Below are 23,908 nucleotides of genomic sequence, written 5' to 3'. Positions count from 1 at the left end.
ATCACAGTGGGTAGAAGAAGAAGTTACTAGACAGAATCACAACAGTGGGTAGTGGAAGAAGTTACTAGACTGAATCACAACAGTGGGTAGTGGAAGAAGTTACTAGACTGAATCACAACAGTGGGTAGTGGAAGAAGTTACTAGACTGAATCACAACAGTGGGTAGTGGAAGAAGTTACTAGACTGAATCACAACAGTGGGTAGTGGAAGAAGTTACTAGACAGAATCACAACAGTGGGTAGTGGAAGAAGTTACTAGACTGAATCACAACAGTGGGTAGTGGAAGAAGTTACTAGACAGAATCACAACAGTGGGTAGTGGAAGAAGTTACTAGACTGAATCACAACAGTGGGTAGTGGAAGAAGTTACTAGACAGAATCACAACAGTGGGTAGTGGAAGAAGTTACTAGACAGAATCACAACAGTGGGTAGTGGAAGAAGTTACTAGACAGAATCACAACAGTGGGTAGTGGAAGAATTTACTAGACAGAATCACAACAGTGGGTAGAAGAAGAAGTTACTAGAAAGAATCACAACAGTGGGTAGAAGAAGAAGTTACTAGACAGAATCACAACAGTGTGTACTTACGTGTACCAGAGCTTGGGGTGGTGGATGAGCATGTGTGTGGCTCCGGCAGTAGACAGGTCCTTGTTTGATTTACTCAACAGAAACTCTTGGAGTTTCTGCTTCACCTCATTACTGGCCACAGCACCTGTGAGACCAGCAGCCAGAGAGAGACAGGGATTGGGGTCACCCTGGGGCTCAGGGGGTACAGACTCAGAGAGAGACCGGGATTGGGGTCACCCTGGGGCTCAGGGGGTACAGACTCAGAGAGGGACCGGGATTGGGGTCACTCTGGGGCTCAGGGGGTACAGACTTAGATACTGTGTCCCCTATGGCACACTATTCACTTTGTAGTGCACTACTTAGGTCAAATGAAAAATATTAAAAAAAATAGCACACTATATAGGGTATAGGGTGCCATTGGGGACGCAGGGACTGTTTACCAAAGGTATATCTATACAGCACTATATTCCTACAGTAGATTTCATCACATCCACACATATTGTTGCATTGAAATGTTAGAGACTGGGTTTAGCTATTCTATAGTATGTTTTCATCACATCCACACATTGTATTGCTCTGAAATATTTCACATTGTATAGTTTTTGACTATATCCATAACTAGCACACCAAATATCATGTATTTTATTTCTCATAGAATTGATATTTCTGAGTGGATCCACATGTAATGTAGGAACATCTCCCTCTAGTGGGGGAAGAACATGCAACAATAAAGCCCAAGGCACAGCCTTGGCTAGTGTTTCATTAGTCATCACTAGTCACTACAGCCTTGGCTAGTGTTTCATTAGTCATCACTAGTCACTACAGCCTTGGTTAGTGTTTCATTAGTCACTACAGCCTTGGCTAGTGTTTCATTAGTCATCACTAGTCACTACAGCCTTGGCTAGTGTTTCATTAGTCATCACTAGTCACTACAGCCTTGGCTAGTGTTTCATTAGTCATCACTAGTCACTACAGCCTTGGTTAGTGTTTCATTAGTCACTACAGCCTTGGCTAGTGTTTCATTAGTCATCACTAGTCACTACAGCCTTGGCTAGTGTTTCATTAGTCATCACTAGTCACTACAGCCTTGGCTAGTGTTTCATTAGTCATCACTAGTCACTACAGCCTTGGTTAGTGTTTCATTAGTCACTACAGCCTTGGCTAGTGTTTCATTAGTCATCACTAGTCACTACAGCCTTGGCTAGTGTTTCATTAGTCATCACTAGTCACTACAGCCTTGGCTAGTGTTTCATTAGTTGTCACTAGTCACTACAGCCTTGGCTAGTGTTTCATTAGTCATCACTAGTCACTACAGCTTTGGCTAGTGTTTCATTAGTCATCACTAGTCACTATAGCCTTGGCTAGTGTTTCATTAGTCATCACTAGTCACTACAGCATTGGCTAGTGTTTCATTAGTCATCACTAGTCACTACAGCCTTGGCTAGTGTTTCATTAGTCATCACTAGTCACTACAGCCTTGGCTAGTCTTTCATTAGTCATCACTAGTCACGACAGCATTGGCTAGTGTTTCATTAGTCATCACTAGTCACTACAGCCTTGGCTAGTGTTTCATTAGTCATCACTAGTCACTACAGCCTTGGCTAGTGTTTCATTAGTCATCACTAGTCACTACAGCCTTGGCTAGTGCTTCATTAGTCATCACTAGTCACTACAGCATTGGCTAGTGTTTCATTAGTCATCACTAGTCACGACAGCATGTGCTAGTGTTTCATTAGTCATCACTAGTCACTACAGCCTTGGCTAGTGTTTCATTAGTCATCACTAGTCACTACAGCCTTGGCTAGTGTTTCATTAGTCATCACTAGTCACGACAGCCTTGGTTAGTGTTTCATTAGTCACTACAGCCTTGGCTAGTGTTTCATTAGTCATCACTAGTCACTACAGCCTTGGCTAGTGCTTCATTAGTCACTACAGCCTTGGCTAGTGTTTCATTAGTCATCACTAGTCACTACAGCCTTGGCTAGTGTTTCATTGGTCATCACTAGTCACTACAGCCTTGGCTAGTGTTTCATTAGTCATCACTAGTCACTACAGCCTTGGCTAGTGTTTCTTTAGTCATCACTAGTCACTACAGCCTTGGCTAGTGTTTCATTAGTCATCACTAGTCACTACAGCCTTGGCTAGTGTTTCATTAGTCATCACTAGTCACTACAGCATTGGCTAGTGTTTCATTAGTCATCACTAGTCACTACAGCCTTGGTTAGTGTTTCATTAGTCATCACTAGTCACTACAGCCTTGGCTAGTGTTTCATCAGTCATCACTAGTCACTACAGCCTTGGCTAGTGTTTCATTAGTCATCACTAGTCACTACAGCCTTGGCTAGTGTTTCATTAGTCACTACAGCCTTGGCTAGTGTTTCATTAGTCATCACTAGTCACTACAGCCTTGGCTAGTGTTTCATTAGTCATCACTAGTCCCTCCAGCCTTGGCTGGTGTTTCATTAGTCATCACTAGTCACTACAGCCTTGGCTAGTGTTTCATCAGTCATCACTAGTCACTACAGCCTTGGCTAGTGTTTCATTAGTCATCACTAGTCACTACAGCCTTGGCTAGTGTTTCATCAGTCATCACTAGTCACTACAGCCTTGGCTAGTGTTTCATTAGTCACTACAGCCTTGGCTAGTGTTTCATTAGTCATCACTAGTCACTACAGCCTTGGCTAGTGTTTCATTAGTCATCACTAGTCCCTACAGCCTTGGCTGGTGTTTCATTAGTCATCACTAGTCACTACAGCCTTGGCTAGTGTTTCATTAGTCATCACTAGTCACTACAGCCTTGGCTAGTGTTTCATTAGTCATCACTAGTCACTACAGCCTTGGCTAGTGTTTCATTAGTCATCACTAGTCACTACAGCCTTGGCTAGTGTTTCATTAGTCACTACAGCCTTGGCTAGTGTTTCATTAGTCATCACTAGTCACTACAGCCTTGGCTCGTGTCTCATTAATGATCACATGTCGCTACAAGAAATTAGAATTATTGTTTCCCCATTGGTTGTTCATCTCAGTGTACAGCCTTGCACTGTTACAATCTAGCAGTTAGTTATCGGTTAATCTCGTTCACGAGCCCTCTATCTATCTATATATGCAGTATCAATTGAGTTGGGGAGGGGGTTAGTTATCAGTGATTGGGCAGAGAGTTAGCTGTGGTGAGTGGACTCGGTGGTGAGCCCTTACTCTCTCTGGTGCGCTCCTTGCCCCTGAGGCTGAGACAGAGGACATGCTGCTCCCTGCGATGTCTCTCCTGCTCCTTCTCCTGCTGGCTCTGCTGCTGCTGCAGCTGCTGCCTCCTCTCCTTCTCCACCAGCTCCTGCTGCTGCTTCATGGCCTGCAGCTCCTGTTGCAGCTAACACACAGAGAGAGAGAGAGAAAGAGAGAGAGAGAGATACAGAGAGAGAAAGAGAGAGAGAGAGACAGAGATACAGAGATACAGAGAGAGAAAGAGAGAGAGACAGAGATACAGAGATACAGAGAGAGAGAGAGAGAGAGAGAGAGATACAGAGAGAGCGAGAGTGAGATACAGAGAGAGAAGGGGAGAGAGAGAGATACAGAGATACAGAGAGAGCAAGAGAGTGAGAGAGAGGGAGATACAGAGATACAGAGAGAGCGAGAGAGTGAAATACAGAGAGAGAGAGAGAGAGAGAGAGAGAGATCCAGTCAATCAGTCAGTCAGACAGTATGGACCCCAGCCATAGAGTAACAAACTATAGTGGTGAAGGTGCTGTGTAGTGTAGTCCTGGTAAAAAGGGGGAAACCTGTACTGAAAATAACTAGATCATATTGAAGTCACAGCTTTATTCTAAAATGGATCAATCTATACACAATACCCCATAATGACGAAGCAAAAACAGTTTTTTCAACATTTTTGGAAATGTATTAAAAATAAAAACAGGAAATATCACATTTACATAAGTATCCAGACCCTTTACTCAGTGCTTTGTTGAAGCACCTTTGGCAACAATTACAGCATTGCGTCTTCTTGGTTATGACTCTACAAACACCTGTATTTTGGGAGTTTCTCTCATTCTTCTTTGCAGATCCTCTCAAGCTCTGTCAGTTTGGATGGGGAGCGTCGCTGCACAGCTATTTTCAGGTCTCTCCAGAGATGTTCGATCGGGTTCAAGTTCCGGCTCTGGTTGGACCACTCAAGGACGTTAAAAGACTTGTCCCAAAGCCACTCCTGCGTTGTCTTGGCAGTGTGCTTAGGGTCGTTGTCCTGTTGGAAGGTGGACCTTCACCCCAGTCTGAGGTCCTGAGCTCTCTGGAGCCGGTTTTAATCTCTCTGTACTTTGCCCTGTTCATCTTTCCCTCAATCCTGACTAGTCTCCCAGTCCCTGCCACTGAAAACATCCCCACAGCATGATGCTGCCACCACCATGCTTCACCGTAGGAATGGTGCCAGGTTTCCTCCAGACATGACGCTTGGAATTCAGGCCAAAGAGTTCAATCTTGGTTTCATCAGACCAGAGAATCTTGTTTCTCATACTCTGGGAATTCTTAAGGTGCCTTTTGGCAAACGCCAAGCGGACTGCCATGTGCCTTTTACTGAGGAGTGGCTTCCATCTGGCCACTCTACCATAAAGACCTGATTGGTGGAGTGCTGTAGAGATGGTTGTCCTTCTGGAAGATTCTCCCGTCTCCACAGAGGAACTCTGGCGCTCTGTCAGAGTGACCATCGGGTTCTTGGTCACCTCCCTCACCAAGGCCCCGATTGCTCAGTTTGGTCAAGCAGCCAGCTCTAGGATGAGTCTTGGTAGTTCCAAATAGCGCTGGGCGATATGATGATATATATTGTGCGACGATAGAAAAACGTCTATCGTTTCATATTATGCTCTATCGTTTATTTAGTCGCAAATCACACTCTTTACGGAAATATTTTTCGTAATTTGGAAGTCAATTTTAAACAAACAAACATGGAGGAGAGTGAACGTGACACAGAGCACAGAGACACAGAGCCGTACCTAAAAGAGGGGCTACTTCGGCCGCATGGACGTGGTTTGGGTATGAAAAGTCTGACATGGACCAGAAAACCGTCCTCTGCAAAATATACTACAGGACGGTCCTGACAACAGGCTCAAACACCACTAACCTCTTTTACCACCTTCGCAGGAGTCATGTAGAACAGGCCGGTCCTGACAACAGGCTCAAACAGCACTAACCTCTTTTACCATTTTTGTTCTTAACTGACTTGCCTGGTAAAATAAAAATAAATTATGTAAATAAGCTAATAACCTGTTTTAGCCTTGTCATTATGGGGTATTGTGTGTAGATTGATGATAATTCATTTAATCCATTTTAGAATAAGGCTGTAATGTAAGAAAATGTGGAAAAGGGGAAGGGGTCTGAATACTTTCCGAATGCATTTGAAGCATTGTTTCCAGTGAGTATCTGTGACTGTTTTTCTCCTAGCATAGCCTATACTCTAGCAACCTTGCATCAAAGATATCGTACCACACACACAAAAATTAAGAACTACTATATATTCACTATTACAATACTATACTATTACTATAGTATACTATGCTACTAAACTATACCTTATTATTGCTACTACTATAATATTACTATGCTAATATTACCATACTAATATTACTATACAATAACTATACTATAATATTACTATTACTATACTGCTACTATGCTACTACTATACTATTATAGTGCTGTAGTATACTATTACCACACTATATTATTACTGTGCTATACTATGCTAATATTACTATACCAGTGCTATACCATCACTATAATACTACTATGCTTTTACCATACTATTACTATACTATGTCTATACTATACTATTACTATGCCATACTATATTATTACTGTACTATTACAATAGCATTACTATACTATCCTACTATTACTATACTATGCTATATTATCCCAATACTATACTATTTCTATACTATACTATACAGTATTATAGCTATTACTATAAAATTACTATACTATACCATGCTAATATTACTATACTATTACCATACTATACTATTACCATACTATACTATACTACTACAATATTACTACACCATACTACTACTACCATACTATACATTACGATTACTATAATATTACTATACGATACTACTACTATTCTATTTCTATACTATTACTATGCTATGCTAATATTGCTAAACTATTACTATACTATTTCTATTCTAGTACTATACTATGCTAATATCACTATACTGCTACTATACAATTCTGTACTATTACAATACTATGCTAATATTACTATACTATTACTATACTATGCTAATATTACTATACTATTACTATACCATGCTAATATTACTATAGGACGACTATACTACTACGCTATTGCTATACTATTACTATACTAATTATATACTGTTACTATACTATTTATATACTATCACGATACTATTGCCATACGATTCCTATAGTATTTCTGTACTATTGCTATACTATACTATATTAGTACTATAATAGTACTATACCATTACTATACTATCCTGCTATTACTATGCTATACTCTATTATTACTATACTATTACTATATTTGGCTATATTATTACTATACTATACTATTTCTATACTGTACTCTGACTATGCTATACTACTGTTTGTAAACTATTGTTCTGTTTAACCGTGAGAGATTCTGACTTTGATTTACTCATGGAGCTGGGCCTGGTGTCAGGTTCTATACTATACTATTCTTTGCTATACAATACTATACTACTGTTGCTAACTATGCTATGCTATACTATTGTTGCTATACTATGCTATACTATACTGTACTATGCTATGCTATACTATACTACTGTTGCTATAGTATACTGTAGTTGATGTTGTAGTCCTGACCTTGAGGTGCTCCTGGAGCTGGGCCTGGTGCTGGCGGGTCAGATTCTCATGCTGCTTCTGGAACTCGCTGATCAGCAGCTGTTTCTGGACCTGCTGCTGTTTCTGGATGAGGAGCAGCTCCTGCTGCAACTGACGCTCCCACATTCCCGGGTCCGAGCCAGGCCCCAGCATCCTCAGGTCTGTACGCAGGTCCAACGGAGACACGGGATCCAAAAGTACCTCTGGCTTAATGTCTACTGGGAGAGGGAGGGAGGGGAGGGAATATGAACTATGAGCACAATATTTTCCTATATTATATTAATATTCATAAACATGCCTACATTAGTCTTAGTGAGTTCCCACTCTGCGTTACTTAACAGTCCTGTTGCAGAGAACAAACTGTGCTTTGCATTACATGAGTCCCAATACAAAGTGCATGGTGTTTTCAGCAGAGGAAAGAGGAGAAGCTTTCGAAGGGAAAGACAGCTTATGGGCACAGAGCCAAAAGAAAAAAGAGAGAGAGACAGGAACCAAAGACAGGAACTTCCCCCTGCCTCCTCTCCTCCCTGCCTCTGTCTCTCCTCCTCCCTGCATCTCCTCTCCTCCTCCCTGCATCTCCTCTCCTCCTCCCTGCGTCTCCTCTCCTCCCTGCCTCCTCTCCTCCCTGCCTCTGTCTCTCCTCCTCCCTGCGTCTCCTCTCCTCCTCCCTGCGTCTCCTCTCCTCCCTGCCTCCTCTCCTCCCTGCCTCCTCTCCTCCTCCCTGCCTCTGTCTCTCCTCCTCCCTGCCTCCTCTCCTCCTCCCTGCCTCTGTCTCTCCTCCTCCCTGCGTCTCCTCTCCTCCTCCCTGCCTCCTCTCCTCCCTGCCTCTGTCTCTCCTCCTCCCTGCGTCTCCTCTCCTCCTCCCTGCGTCTCCTCTTCTCGTGTCATCCTCGAAAAGCCACAATTATATTACAGTTTCTAAAAACAAACAGCAGATCACTTCCTGACACAAAGCCTTCAAGTCTTCAGGGAGCCCACTTCGGGCAACAGCACAGAGACTCAATGGACCCTTGGCACGACATGTCTCAGTAGTTATTTCAAGTATTTACATGAAAATCCTGTCTGTTCACGGCTCCATAAATAAATAAATAAAGCATCCATTTAGGGGATGTGCTCCCTCTTGACTCCTTCCACTCTGCATCATCAACCAGAACAACAACAATTTACAACAACAACAATTTAATGTTTGAAATATTAACAAAATAAAAATACAAATGTTTTGGTTTGCCTCTCTTTCTCTCTCTCTCTCTCTCTCTCTCTCTCTCTCTCTCTCTCTCTCTCTATTCAATTCAATTTAAGGGCTTTATTGGCATGGGAAAAGCATATGTTAACATTGCCGATGCAAGTTAATTAGATAATAAACACATTTGAAATAAACAATAAAAATGAACAGTAAACATTACACTCCAAAAGTTCCAAAATAATAAAAAGACATTACAAATGTCATATTATGTGCAAATAGTTCAAGTACAAAAGGGAAAATAAATAAACAGAAATATGGGATGAATTTACATTGGTGTTTGTTCTTCGCTGGTTCCCTTTTCTTGTGGCAACAGGTCACAAATCTTGCTGCTGTGGTTGCACACTGTGTTATTTTACCAATAAATATGGGAGTTTATCAAAATTAGGTTTGTTTTCAAATTATTTGTGTATCTGTGTAATCTGAGGGAAATATGTCTCTAATATGGTCATACATTTGGCATTAGGTTATGAAGTGCAGCTCAGTTTCCACCTCATATTCTGGGCAGTGAGCACATAGGTCTGCCTACGGCGGCCTTTCTCAATAGCAAGGCTATGCTCACTGAGTCTGTACAAAGTCAAAGCTTTCCTTAAGTTTGGGTCAGTCACAGTGGTCAGGTATTCTGCCACTGTGTACTCTCTGTTTAGGGCCAAATAGCATTCTAGTTTGTTCAGTTTTTTTGTGAATTCTTTCCAATATGTCAAGTAATTATCTTTTTGTTTCCTCATGGTTGTGTTGCTGTCCTGGTGCTGGGGTCCTTTGTTTTCTCATGATTGTGTTGCTGTCCTGGTGCTCTGTAGGGTGTGTTTGTGTTTGTGAACAGAGCCCCAGGACCAGATTGCTTAGGGGACTCTTCTCCAGGTTCATCTCTCTGTAGGTGATGGCTTTGCTATGGAAGGTTTGGGAATCTCTTCCTTTAAGGTGGTTGTGGAATTTAACAGCTCTTTTCAGGATTTTGATCATTAGCGGGTATCGGCCTAATTCTGCTCTGCAAGCATTATTTGGTGTTTTACGTTGTACGCAAAATATATTTTTGCAGAATTCTGCATGCAGAGTCTCAATTTGGTGTTTGGCCCATTTTGTGAATTCTTGGTTGGTGAGCGGACCCCAGACCTCACAACCATAAAGGGCAATGGGCTCTATGACTGATTCAAGTATTTTTAGCCAGATCCTAATTGGTATGTCAAAATGTTTTCTCTCTGCCCCAGACGAGAGGATGGTTAAACCCAGGTTAGTGTGTCACTGTATCTCTCCTCCTCTCATTTACACCATAGAGGACAAGGCTAGTCCATCTCTCTGCCCCAGACGAGAGGATGGTTAAACCCAGGTTAGTGTGTCACTGTATCTCTCCTCCTCTCATTTACACCATAGAGGACAAGGCTAGTCCATCTCTCTGCCCCAGACGAGAGGATGGTTAAACCCAGGTTAGTGTGTCACTGTATCTCTCCTCCTCTCATTTACACCATAGAGGACAAGGCTAGTCCATCTCTCTTCCCCAGACGAGAGGATGGTTTAACCCAGGTTACTGTGTCACTGTATCTCTCCTCCTCTCATTTACACCATAGAGGACAAGGCTAGTCCATCTCTCTGCCCCAGAGGAGAGGATGGTTAAACCCAGGTTACTGTGTCACTGTATCTCTCCTCCTCTCATTTACACCATAGAGGACAAGGCTAGTCCATCTCTCTTCCCCAGAGGAGAGGATGGTTTAACCCAGGTTACTGTGTCACTGTATCTCTCCTCCTCTCATTTACACCATAGAGGACAAGGCTAGTCCATCTCTCTGCCCCAGAGGAGAGGATGGTTTAACCCAGGTTACTGTGTCCCTGTATCTCTCCTCCTCTCATTTACACCATAGAGGACAAGGCTAGTCCATCTCTCTGCCCTAGAGGAGAGGATGGTTAAACCCAGGTTACTGTGTCCCTGTATCTCTCCTCCTCTCATTTACACCATAGAGGACAAGGCTAGTCCATCTCTCTACCCCAGAGGAGAGGATGGTTTAACCCAGGTTACTGTGTCACTGTATCTCTCCTCCTGTCATATGAGGTTATGGAGAACAGCAAGCCTTTTGTTTTAAAGCAACCCATGTCTCATAATACCAGATAGTAACTACTGTTCTCTGGTGACAGGACATTTTGTTCACTGCTACGTTTAGCTTTTTTCCAACTCTTAGATAATATTCTAGTTCTATTCTTGTCATGGCATCAGTCACATTGTGAGAAGAGTACACACTGTACAGGCCTTATACATGTCTCTTCCATTTTTAGCCTGAAAGAAAATATTCAAACCTACTTAAAATGCCAAAGGCTGAGGGGAGATTTATCGGGTGCATTCACTGCCGTAATCTTCTCAAGGGTCACATTTAGGAGAACAAATACAGGCAGTGTTTCAGGCAGCACCTGTTGTGAGAGTCCTGACAGCGTTCACTGTACCTGTTCACACTATGGGAATCGGTGGCCACTAGAAGTCTGCATCCCAAATGACACCCTATTCCCCATATAGGGTTTTGGTCAAAAGTAGTGCACTATATATGGAATAGGGTGCCATTTGGGACGCAGACTAAGCGTTCCTCACTCGTGCTGCACATGTAAAACGCATAAAATGTCAAACCCAAGTTGGTCAGAGTTGAGCCCTACCAGAAAAGGTCTCCATTAGCCCAGTTGTCCGTGAACAACATGCCTTCCCTGTTATAGTGTTCACTGATAATGTGAAACATATTGTCTTTCCTCCGCTTGGTGGTGGCGGTGCAACCAGTTTTTCATTACACCATCCAACCAACCCCTCTGTGTGGTGCAGCGGGCGGCGCTGTCGTTATAAATGATTATAAATAGAAACATTAAAGCAAGTGCCGCAATCCTGGGCTCTGACAACCCCACACCCTTTCCACCACCACTACCACCCTAACTGGCTGCCATGGTAACGTTTGCAGGCGGCGGCAGGCGTCATAATAATGTCCCTCCTTCCTGCAGAACAGATATCGAGTCTTGTTGCGTGTTGTCTCCTTGTCTCATCCTTCCTATCCTAGCTACAGTTGCTGTGTGACACTGGGGTAAACTACCATCATCCTATTTAGACTGTTATCGCTATGTAAGAGTTGATACATTGGGAGAAAAAAATAAAAAATTCATACACACATCATGCCACAAACACAATAATAATGATTGCATTGTAACCTGTACCTTGTCTTGAGAAAGGCTACATGGATGGAATCAAAGATACCATCACCATATTTCCTTATCCTCCCAGTTTGTGTTTTGTTTACTTGATGCTAGGGGTTTTCTCATTTCTTTGTTACATTCAGAGAGTGAAGAGAGCAAAGGGGACTCCCCCAAGGCTGTACTTCACCTCCCTCCCTCCCTCCCTCCCTCCCTCCCTCCCTCCCTCCCTCCCTCCCTCTCTCCTCTGTGTTCTAAAAACAGCTCATTTTAAATAACAGAGGAACTCCTGTCAAAGAGCAGCCCAGCACCTGTAGCACACAGCCTTCCTCTAGTGACAGGGAATATTCATCTTAGTGGTAAGTACTTGACAAAATACTATCTTCTAGCAGCACCGGAGGTGTTCCAGGCGCAGCGGTGAACCTGTGAACCAATGAAAGGGCTGCGTACGGCAGTGAGTCAGACAGACAGCAAGGACCCTGGCGGTACGGTGCTGCTGCTTCTCTCTGCTGGCTGGCTGCAGTGAGTCAGACAGACAGCAAGGACCCTGGCGGTACGGTGCTGCTGCTTCTCTCTGCTGGCTGGCTGCAGTGAGTCAGACAGACAGCAAGGACCCTGGCGGTACGGTGCTGCTGCTTCTCTCTGCTGGCTGGCTGCAGTGGGTCAGACAGACAGCAAGGACCCTGGCGGTACGGTGCTGCTGCTTCTCTCTGCTGGCTGGCTGCAGTGAGTCAGACAGACAGCAAGGACCCTGGCGGTACGGTGCTGCTGCTTCTCTCTGCTGGCTGGCTGCAGTGAGTCAGACAGACAGCAAGGACCCTGGCGGTACGGTGCTGCTGCTTCTCTCTGCTGGCTGGCTGCAGTGAGTCAGACAGACAGCAAGGACCCTGGCGGTACGGTGCTGCTGTTTCTCTCTGCTGGCTGGCTGCAGTGAGTCAGACAGACAGCAAGGACCCTGGCAGTACGGTGCTGCTGCTTCTCTCTGCTGGCTGGCTGCAGTGAGTCAGACAGACAGCAAGGACCCTGGCGGTACGGTGCTGCTGCTTCTCTCTGCTGGCTGGCTGCAGTGAGTCAGACAGACAGCAAGGACCCTGGCGGTACGGTGCTGCTGCTTCTCTCTGCTGGCTGGCTGCAGTGAGTCAGACAGACAGCAAGGACCCTGGCCGTACAGTGCTGCTGCTTCTCTAATGGTATTAAATATAGCCAGAGAAACACCTGCTGGCTGGCTGCAGTGAGTCAGACAGACAGCAAGGACCCTGGCCGTACAGTGCTGCTGCTTCTCTAATGGTATTAAATATAGCCAGAGAAACACCTGCTGGCTGGCTGCAGTGAGTCAGACAGACAGCAAGGACCCTGGCCGTACAGTGCTGCTGCTTCTCTAATGGTATTAAATACAGCCAGAGAAACACCTGCTGGCTGGCTGCAGTGAGTCAGACAGACAGCAAGGACCCTGGCGGTACGGTGCTGCTGCTTCTCTAATGGTATTAAATATAGCCAGAGCAACACCTGCTGGCTGGCTGCAGTGAGTCAGACAGACAGCAAGGACCCTGGCGGTATGGTGCTGCTGCTTCTCTAATGGTATTAAATATAGCCAGAGCAACACCTGCTGGCTGGCTGCAGTGAGTCAGACAGACAGCAAGGACCCTGGCGGTACGGTGCTGCTGTTTCTCTCTGCTGGCTGGCTGCAGTGAGTCAGACAGACAGCAAGGACCCTGGCGGTATGGTGCTGTTGCTTCTCTAATGGTATTAAATATAGCCAGAGAAACACCTGCTGGCTGGCTGAGGGAGAACCCAGCACTATGATGTCTTATTCATTTAATATTTAATTCCCTACCCTCACTGTGACGGGTATTAAGACGCTCCACTTTGATCTGGAGAATCCAGCTGAGGCTCCATCAGAATCATACAGCACAGCTCTGTGACTCCATCAGAATCATACAGCACAGCTCTGTGACTCCATCAGAATCATACAGCACAGCTCTGTGACTCCATCAGAATCATACAGCACAGCTCTGTGACTCCATCAGAATCATACAGCACAGCTCTGTGACTCCATCAGAATCATACAGCACAGCTCTGTGACTCCATCAGAATCATACAGCACAGCTCTGTGACTCCATCAGAATCATACAGCACAGCTCTGTGACTCATCAGAATCATACAGCTCAGCTCTGTGACTCCATCAGAATCATACAGCACAGCTCTGTGACTCCATCAGAATCATACAGCACAGCTCTGTGACTCATCAGAATCATACAGCACAGCTCTGTGACTCCATCAGAATCATACAGCACAGCTCTGTGACTCCATCAGAATTATACAGCACAGCTCTGTGACGCCATCAGAATCATACAGCACAGCTCTGTGACTCCATCAGAATCATACAGCACAGCTCTGTGACTCCATCAGAATCAATCAGCACAGCTCTGTGACTCCATCAGAATCATACAGCACAGCTCTGTGACGCCATCAGAATCATACAGCACAGCTCTGTGACGCCATCAGAATCATACAGCACAGCTCTGTGACGCCATCAGAATCATACAGCACAGCACTGTGACTCCATCAGAATCATACAGCACAGCTCTGTGACTCCATCAGAATCAATCAGCACAGCATTGTGGCTCCCAACCTATCGAGGTTCCAGCAGAATCATAGAGCACAACACAGCGATGTGACTCCTCCCCTTACAGAAAGGAAATGGTTATCACATGAAAGGAAATGGTTATCACATGAAAGGAAATGGTTATCACATGTTGCTTTACATGTTTTCACATTATTACATTAACTTCACATAAGATCACAAGTGATCACATGACAACATGTGTTTTTGGAACACTTCACGTGTTCACAAGTGAAATTCATGTGTGTTTTTTCGTAAGGGTCCAAGCTCTAAGAGGTGAGGAAAAAGGACACCTTTGACCTTATTTCCTATTTAGTGCACTACTTTTGACCAGAGACATATCGACCCTGTTCAAAAGTAGGGCACTATAAATACAGTTGAAGTCGGAAGTTTACATAAACTTAGGTTGGAATCATTAAAACTCGTTTTTCAACATCTCCACAAATTTCAGACTACGGTTTGCAACTGCACATGGGGACAAAGATCGTACTTTTTGGAGAAATGTCCTCTGGTCTGATGAAACAAATATAGAACTGTTTGGACATAATGACCATCGTTATGTTTGGAGGAAAAAAGGGGAGACTTGCAAGCCGAAGAACACCATCCCAACCGTGAAGCACGGGGGTGGCAGCATCATGTTGTGGGGTTGCTTTTCTGTAGGAGGGACAGGTGAACTTCACAAAATAGATGGCATCATGACGTAGGAAAATTAGGTGGATATATTGAAGCAACATCTCAAGACATCAATCAGGAAGTTAACGCTTGTTCGCAAATGGGTCTTCCAAATGGACAATGACCCGAAGCATACTTACAAAGTTGTGGCAAAATGACTTAAGGACAACAAAGTCAAGGTATTGGAGTGGCCATCACAAAGCCCTGACCTCAATCCCATAGAAAATTTGTGGGCAGAACTGAAAAAGCGTGTGCGAGCACGGAGGCCTGACTCAGTTACACCAGCTCTGTCAGGAGGAATGGGCTAAAATTGACGCAACTTATTATGGGAAGCTCGTGGAAGGCTACCCAAAACATTTGACCCAAGTTAAACAATTTAAAGGCAATGCTACCGAATACTAATTGAGTGTATGTAAACTTCTGACCCACTGGGAATGTAATGAAAGAAATAAAAGCTGAAATAAATAATTCTCTCTACTATTATTCTGATATTTCACATTCTTAAAATAAAGTGGTGATCCTAAATGACCTAAGACAGGGACGTTCTACTAGGATTAAATGTCAGGAATTAAGAAAAACTGCGTTTAAATGTATTTGGCAAATGTGGATGTAAACTTCAGACTTCAACTGTGCATAGGGAATAGGGAATGAGGATGTGAGGTTTACTCTCCACTGCAGATTCTTCCATTTAGACAATGGTAGTTGTTCCAGAAAGGTAAGTGACCCCAGCCACCTTCAGACTTTAAGTAACGTCCATTTCGAAAGTTAACATGACCAAAGGTACAGTTACATTGTAAGATGCAACATTTTAAGTCGGCGGGAAAACTATTTTATAAGTTGAAATATTTTTTTCAAACTAGTCCTTACACTTCTTATCAACATAAGCCATCTGTTGTTCAGGTGAAGTGCAGACTGTATAGAGACACAGCACCCTGTTAAACAGAACCCATAGTAAAGAAGGCAGATCTTTTCCCCAGATATTATCATCTTGTCTGTTTTGAATTAACCAGCATCATACACCGACATTAAAATAGACCCATGTCTATCTGGTTATATCTGTGGCTGCCTACGGCTAAGTTTAGGATTCAGAAATGACTATGTCAAATGTTATACGTGAAACTGAAATCTGCTGTTGATGCACTGCAAATACCAGGAGGAGAACACGGAAGCAGCAGTAACTACGGCTAAATATAACAGACTTTCTGAGCTGCCTGGGTCTTAATATAGACAATGTGTGAAAGACTGTCACGGATGTCAGGCTGTCTGCTTAATTTAACACAGAGTTTTGTTTTTAAGCTAAACGCCCTGAAGGAGCACTGAATCAACCTCTTTGGCTTTTTGAATAAGATACAATAAACTGTTACTACTAGATATTAATTCACCTGCAGTTTTCCTTGAGCGAAAGAAGTGATGGGGCCTCCTCATTGGTGGAGAGGTGTCACTAAGCGCCAACGGCAGGGACTGGCGGGTAAAGGAGATTTATGAATGACAGGTCCAATTTGTTTTTAGCACCAGGGAGAGACAAGCAGCACCCTGCCCCATGCCCAAATTCTTCCCCTCCGAGGGCCCTGCCAACAGGGGATAGGGTGACTCATAACCAGTGGCTGCACTCCCACTGCACTAGCCTCCTCCCTGACACCATGGGCCAACACTACCACCACACAGCTCCGTGACCGCCTGTCCCCAACGTGTTTATTTCTATAACAGATCTGTCTCTCGTTAGCCCCCATGGTGGTTAGAGTGACGATCACAGCCTTCATTTGAGATGTTGGCATGGCAATGGCAGGTGTTTGCTTCCCAATTGGCACCCCATTTCCTATATAGTGCACTACTTTTGACCAGAGCCCATAGGGAATAGGGTGCCATGTGGGACACAGTCCGTGTCTGTTTTTACCTTGAGGACTCACACTAGCAGGCTTCAGTCGTCTGGACTGGTGAGAGTGTTACATGTTGTGACGTCTGTGATGTGAGATATGTGTTCTTGGATCTCTTTCCATTATCTATTTGTCTAATAATAATAATGACAATAGGCTAGAAGACAGTGCCCATGTTAGATCCTACAGCTACATACCATAGGTGGTGTCCTGCATCATTTGCAGTCAATGGATAGGCTACAGGGCCAGTTTCCCAGACACAGATGAAGCCTCGTCCTGGACTAAAAAGCATGCTTAATGGAGACTCATCATTGAATCACACAATGGACCCAGCGTCGTCCGGGTCAGGGGAGGGTTTGGCCGAGGCCGTTATTGTAAAACAGGAATTTGTTCTTAACTGACTGACCGAATTAAATAAAGGTTCAATAAAAACATTCAATAAAAAAGTGACAGACTCTATATGACCAAAGGTATGTGGACACCTGCTCGTCAGACATCTCATTCCAAAATCATGGTCATTAATATGGAGATGGTCCCCCCCCTTTGCTTCTATAACAGCCTCCACTCTTCTGGGAAGGCTTTCTACTAGATGTTGGAACGTTGCTGTGGGAACTTGCTTCCATTGAGCCACAAGAGCATTAGTGAGGTCGGGCGCTGATGTTGGGCGATTAGGCCTGGCTCACAGTCAACGTTCCAATTCATCCCAAAGGTGTTGGATGTGGCTGAAGTCAGGGCTCTGTGCAGACCTGTAAAGTTCTCCCACACTGGAACAGGAAAGGACCTTCCCCAAACTGTTGCCACAAAGTTCTCCCACACTGGAACAGGAAAGGACCTTCCACAAACTGTTGCCACAAAGTTCTCCCACACTGGAACGGGAAAGGGCCTTCCCTAAACTGTTGCCTCAAAGTTCTCCCACACTGGAACAGGAAAGGACCTTCCCCAAACTGTTGCCACAAAGTTCTCCCACACTGGAACAGGAAAGGGCCTTCCCCAAACTGTTGCCACAAAGTTCTCCCACACTGGAACAGGAAAGGGCCTTCCCCAAACTGTTGCCACAAAGTTCTCCCACACTGGAACAGGAAAGGGCCTTCCCCAAACTGTTGCCACAAAGTTCTCTCACACTGGAACAGGAAAGGACCTTCCCCAAACTGTTGCCACAAAGTTCTCCCACACTGGAACAGGAAAGGGCCTTCCCCAAACTGTTGCCACAAAGTTCTCCCACACTGGAACAGGAAAGGGCCTTCCCCAAACTGTTGCCACAAAGTTTTCCCTTCACTGGAACTAAGCGGCCAAGCCCAAACCATGAAATATCAGCATCAGACCATTATTATTCCTCCTCCAAACTTTACAGTCGGTACTATGCATTGGGGCAGGTAGTGTTCTCCTGGCATCCGCCAAACCCAGATTCGTCCGTCGGACTGCCAGATGGTGAAGCGTGATTCATCACTCCAGAAAACACATTTCCACTGCTCCAGAGTCCAATGGTGGCGAGCTTTACACCACTCCAGCCAGCACTTGGCATTGTGCATGTTGATTTTAGGCTTGTGTGCCACTGCTCGGCTATGGAAACCCATTTAGTGAAGCTGCTGACGAACAGTTCTTATGCTGACGTTTTCTTCGAGAGGCAGTTTGGAACTGGGTGGTGAGTGTTGCAACCGAGGACAGACGATTTTTGTGCGCTTCAGCACTCGGAGGTCTCTTTCTGTGAACTTGTGTGGCCTACCACTTTGTGGCTGAGCCGTTGTTGCTCCTAGACGTTTCCACTTCACAATAACAGCACTTACAGTTGAATGGGGCAGCTCTAGCAGGGCATAAATTTGACGAATTGACTTGTTGGAAAGGTGGCATCATATGACTGTGTGCATGGCTGTGTGCTGTCAGCAACGGATGTGGCTGAAATAGCCGAATCCACTAATTTGAAGGGGTATCCACATACCTTTATATATATAGTATTGTCTTAATTAATCAGTGTCCGAGAAACTGGCCCATAGTGTTTAATGTATCATTCTGAATGGCGATGAGACTGTGGCCGACACTATGACACTAAGTAGACATATCACCACTAGGTTAATTAAGAAGTATTGGGTTATTCATCTTTCTGATGGTACTTTGACTGCTTGACTGCTTGACTGTTTACTCATAGCAACACTTTGTGAAGACCATAATATTATTATAGATCTCTGTGAAGACCATAATATTATTATAGATCTCTGTGAAGACCATAATAATATTATAGAGCTCTGTGAAGTCCATAGTAATATTATAGAGCTCTTTATAGACCATAATATTATTATAGATCTCTGTGAAGACCATAATATTATTATAGATCTCTGTGAAGACCATAATAATATTATAGAGCTCTGTGAAGTCCATAGTAATATTATAGAGCTCTTTATAGACCATAATATTATAGATCTCTGTATAGACCAAAATAATATTATAGAGCTCTGTGAAAGCCACAATAGTATTATAGATCTGTGTGAAAGCCATAATAATATTATAGATCTCTGTGAAGACTATAATAAAATTATAGAGCTCTTTGAAAACCATAATAATATTATAAGGCTCTGTAAAAACCATAATAATATTATAGAGCTCTGTATAGACCATAATAATATTATAGAGCTCTGTATAGACCATCATAATATTATAGATCTCTGTGAAGACTATAATAAAATTATAGAGCTCTGTGAAAACCATAATAATATTATAAAGCTCTGTATAGAGCATAATAATATTATAGATCTCTGTGAAGACTATAATAAAATTATAGAGCTCTTTGAAAACCATAATAATATTATAGAGCTCTGTGAAAACCATAATAATATTATAGATCTCTGTGAAGACTATAATAATATTATAGATCTCTGTATAGACCATAATAATATTATAGATCTCTGTGAAAACCATAATAATATTATAGATCTCTGTGAAGACTATAAAAAGTGCAATAATCTTAATATAACAGTGTGATAATGAGGGTTTTCAGTGAATTTATGTAAATTAGGAAGCTCATCTGCATTTCCTGTGGCAAAGAAGAATTCTCAGCAACAAAAGAGCGATCAAATAAGATTCTACATCTGTTTTGGATCTTACAGGCACATTCGTTAAAAGACAGCAACAAACAACAAGACAATAATGATAATAATAATATAACACTTACAATCCAACAATCCAAAATGATCTGAATATAAGTGAAAAGACATCAACAAACAAAAATGTAGATCACAACAACTGACACTTAATTATAAATACAGTGCAATAGAGTCAATTCAACAATCCCAAACAATACTTTTTCCTGCTTTCCAAAAACGTTGTGACATTCAACCAAGCTCTCAGAGCTCTTTCTAACTGGCCTTGTATAAATAGAAACTGGGAGATGCAGAAGATGTTTCAGGGCAGGAATAGCCTGATGCTTGGGTCTGCTATGTGGTGCTGGATCTCTCATTAAGTGCCTTGTTATTTTTGGGCAGCTGGCACGTCTAAAGCAGGAAACAGAGCTTTATTTTTAAGTCCCAGGCGGTCAGGCTCGTCTTCGCAGCTCAAACAGAGCTGTGGCTTGCAGGCTATCATCTAACGCTAACAAAAGGAGCCGAGCCGCTGCCGAGCCGCTGCCGAGCCACAAACCGAACCACTCAAACCCTGGTCATTCACCATAGAGTTTAATGTGTATGTCCTTAAAGGGATACTTGGGGATTTTGGCAATGAGGCCCTTTATCTACTTCCCAAGAGTCAGATGAAGTCTGTGGTGTGTCTCTGTGTCCAGTATGAAGGAAGTTAGAGGTAGTCTCATCAGCCAATGCTAACTAGCGTTAGCATAATGACTGGAAGTCTATGGTTATCTGCAAGCATGCTAGTTAGCAATTGCACTAATAAACACGGTATCCACAAGTTCATCTGACTGGTGAAAATCCAGAAATAGCCTTTAATGTAATGAAACTGTCCAACCATGAGGCACTGCTTTATACAGTCTATAGGACTCTGTCACCTCCCAAAATCACTACCGTTCTGTTCTGTACACTGTCCAACCATGGGGCACTGCTTTATACAGTCTATAGGACTCTGTCACCTCCCAAAATCACTACCGTTCTGTTCTGTACACTGTCCAACCATGGGACACTGCTTTATACAGTCTATAGGACTCTGTCACCTCCCAGAATCACTACCGTTCTGTTCTGTACACTGTCCAACCATGGGGCACTGCTTTATACAGTCTATAGGACTCTGTCACCTCCCAAAATCACTACCGTTCTGTTCTGTACACTGTCCAACCATGGGGCACTGCTTTATACAGTCTATAGGACTCTGTCACCTCCCAAAATCACTACCGTTCTGTTCTGTACACTGTCCAACCATGGGGCACTGCTTTATACAGTCTATAGGACTCTGTCACCTCCCAGAATCACTACTGTTCTGTTCTGTACACTGTCCAACCATGGGGCACAGCTTTATACAGTCTATAGGACTCTGTCACCTCCCAAAATCCCTACCGTTCTGTTCTGTACACTGTCCAACCATGGGGCACTGCTTTATACAGTCTATAGGACTCTGTCACCTCCCAAAATCACTACTGTTCTGTTCTGTACACTGTCCAACCATGGGGCACAGCTTTATACAGTCTATAGGACTCTGTCACCTCCCAAAATCCCTACCGTTCTGTTCTGTACACTGTCCAACCATGGGGCACTGCTTTATACAGTCTATAGGACTCTGTCACCTCCCAAAATCACTACCGTTCTGTTCTGTACACTGTCCAACCATGGGGCACTGCTTTATACAGTCTATAGGACTCTGTCACCTCCCAAAATCACTACCGTTCTGTTCTGTACACTGTCCAACCATGGGGCACTGCTTTATACAGTCTATAGGACTCTGTCACCTCCCAAAATCACTACTGTTCTGTTCTGTACACTGTCCAACCATGGGGCACTGCTTTATACAGTCTATAGGACTCTGTCACCTCCCAGAATCACTACTGTTCTGTTCTGTACACTGTCCAACCATGGGGCACTGCTTTATACAGTCTATAGGACTCTGTCACCTCCCAGAATCACTACCGTTCTGTTCTGTACACTGTCCAACCATGGGGCACTGCTTTATACAGTCTATAGGACTCTGTCACCTCCCAAAATCACTACCGTTCTGTTCTGTACACTGTCCAACCATGGGGCACTGCTTTATACAGTCTATAGGACTCTGTCACCTCCCAAAATCACTACCGTTCTGTTCTGTACACTGTCCAACCATGGGGCACTGCTTTATACAGTCTATAGGACTCTGTCACCTCCCAAAATCACTACCGTTCTGTTCTGTACACTGTCCAACCATGGGGCACTGCTTTATACAGTCTATAGGACTCTGTCACCTCCCAAAATCACTACCGTTCTGTTCTGTACACTGTCCAACCATGGGGCACTGCTTTATACAGTCTATAGGACTCTGTCATCTCCCAGAATCACTACTGTTCTGTTCTGTACACTGTCCAACCATGGGGCACTGCTTTATACAGTCTATAGGACTCTGTCACCTCCCAAAATCACTACCGTTCTGTTCTGTACACTGTCCAACCATGGGGCACTGCTTTATACAGTCTATAGGACTCTGTCACCTCCCAAAATCACTACTGTTCTGTTCTGTACACTGTCCAACCATGGGGCACTGCTTTATACAGTCTATAGGACTCTGTCACCTCCCAAAATCACTACTGTTCTGTTCTGTACACTGTCCAACCATGGGGCACTGCTTTATACAGTCTATAGGACTCTGTCACCTCCCAAAATCACTACCGTTCTGTTCTGTACACTGTCCAACCATGGGACACTGCTTTATACAGTCTATAGGACTCTGTCACCTCCCAGAATCACTACTGTTCTGTTCTGTACACTGTCCAACCATGGGGCACTGCTTTATACAGTCTATAGGACTCTGTCACCTCCCAAAATCACTACCGTTCTGTTCTGTACACTGTCCAACCATGGGGCACTGCTTTATACAGTCTATAGGACTCTGTCACCTCCCAAAATCACTACTGTTCTGTTCTGTACACTGTCCAACCATGGGGCACTGCTTTATACAGTCTATAGGACTCTGTCACCTCCCAAAATCACTACTGTTCTGTTCTGTACACTGTCCAACCATGGGGCACTGCTTTATACAGTCTATAGGACTCTGTCACCTCCCAGAATCACTACTGTTCTGTTCTGTACACTGTCCAACCATGGGGCATTGCTTTATACAGTCTATAGGACTCTGTCACCTCCCAGAATCACTACTGTTCTGTTCTGTACACTGTCCAACCATGGGGCATTGCTTTATACAGTCTATAGGACTCTGTCACCTCCCAGAATCACTACAGTTCTGTTCTGTACACTGTCCAACCATGGGGCACTGCTTTATACAGTCTATAGGACTCTGTCACCTCCCAAAATCACTACTGTTCTGTTCTGTACACTGTCCAACCATGGGGCACTGCTTTATACAGTCTATAGGACTCTGTCACCTCCCAAAATCACTACTGTTCTGTTCTGTACACTGTCCAACCATGGGGCACTGCTTTATACAGTCTATAGGACTCTGTCACCTCCCAGAATCACTACCGTTCTGTTCTGTACACTGTCCAACCATGGGGCACTGCTTTATACAGTCTATAGGACTCTGTCACCTCCCAGAATCACTACTGTTCTGTTCTGTACACTGTCCAACCATGGGACACTGCTTTATACAGTCTATAGGACTCTGTCACCTCCCAAAATCACTACTGTTCTGTTCTGTACACTGTCCAACCATGGGGCACTGCTTTATACAGTCTATAGGACTCTGTCACCTCCCAAAATCACTACCGTTCTGTTCTGTACACTGTCCAACCATGGGGCACTGCTTTATACAGTCTATAGGACTCTGTCACCTCCCAAAATCACT

General features: G+C 43.9%; 1 protein-coding gene across 11 annotated transcripts in view; it reads right to left on the bottom strand.

Moving 5' to 3' along the window:
• LOC110513668 (histone deacetylase 9-B-like) overlaps positions 1 to 23,908 on the bottom strand; it is a 57,387-nt gene that overhangs the window by 25,510 nt on the left and 7,969 nt on the right. For 4 of the 11 annotated variants that reach the window (XM_090221199.1, XM_090221162.1, XM_090221241.1 and 1 more), the window contains 3 exons: positions 7,411 to 7,646; positions 3,763 to 3,931; positions 589 to 712 (listed from right to left, as the gene is read on the bottom strand). In XM_090221199.1, the coding sequence (XP_090077325.1) occupies positions 589 to 712; positions 3,763 to 3,931; positions 7,411 to 7,646 (529 nt within the window). The remainder of the gene's footprint in view (positions 1 to 588; positions 713 to 3,762; positions 3,932 to 7,410; positions 7,647 to 23,908) is intronic. The other 7 variants (XM_090221228.1, XM_090221177.1, XM_090221234.1 and 4 more) reach the window with 3 other exon arrangements.

This window comes from Oncorhynchus mykiss, chromosome 3 (assembly GCF_057628025.1).
Source record: "Oncorhynchus mykiss isolate SJ-2025 chromosome 3, ASM5762802v1, whole genome shotgun sequence".
NCBI classification, from domain to species: domain Eukaryota; kingdom Metazoa; phylum Chordata; class Actinopteri; order Salmoniformes; family Salmonidae; genus Oncorhynchus; species Oncorhynchus mykiss.
This window is presented reverse-complemented; position numbering and strand designations above follow the sequence as displayed.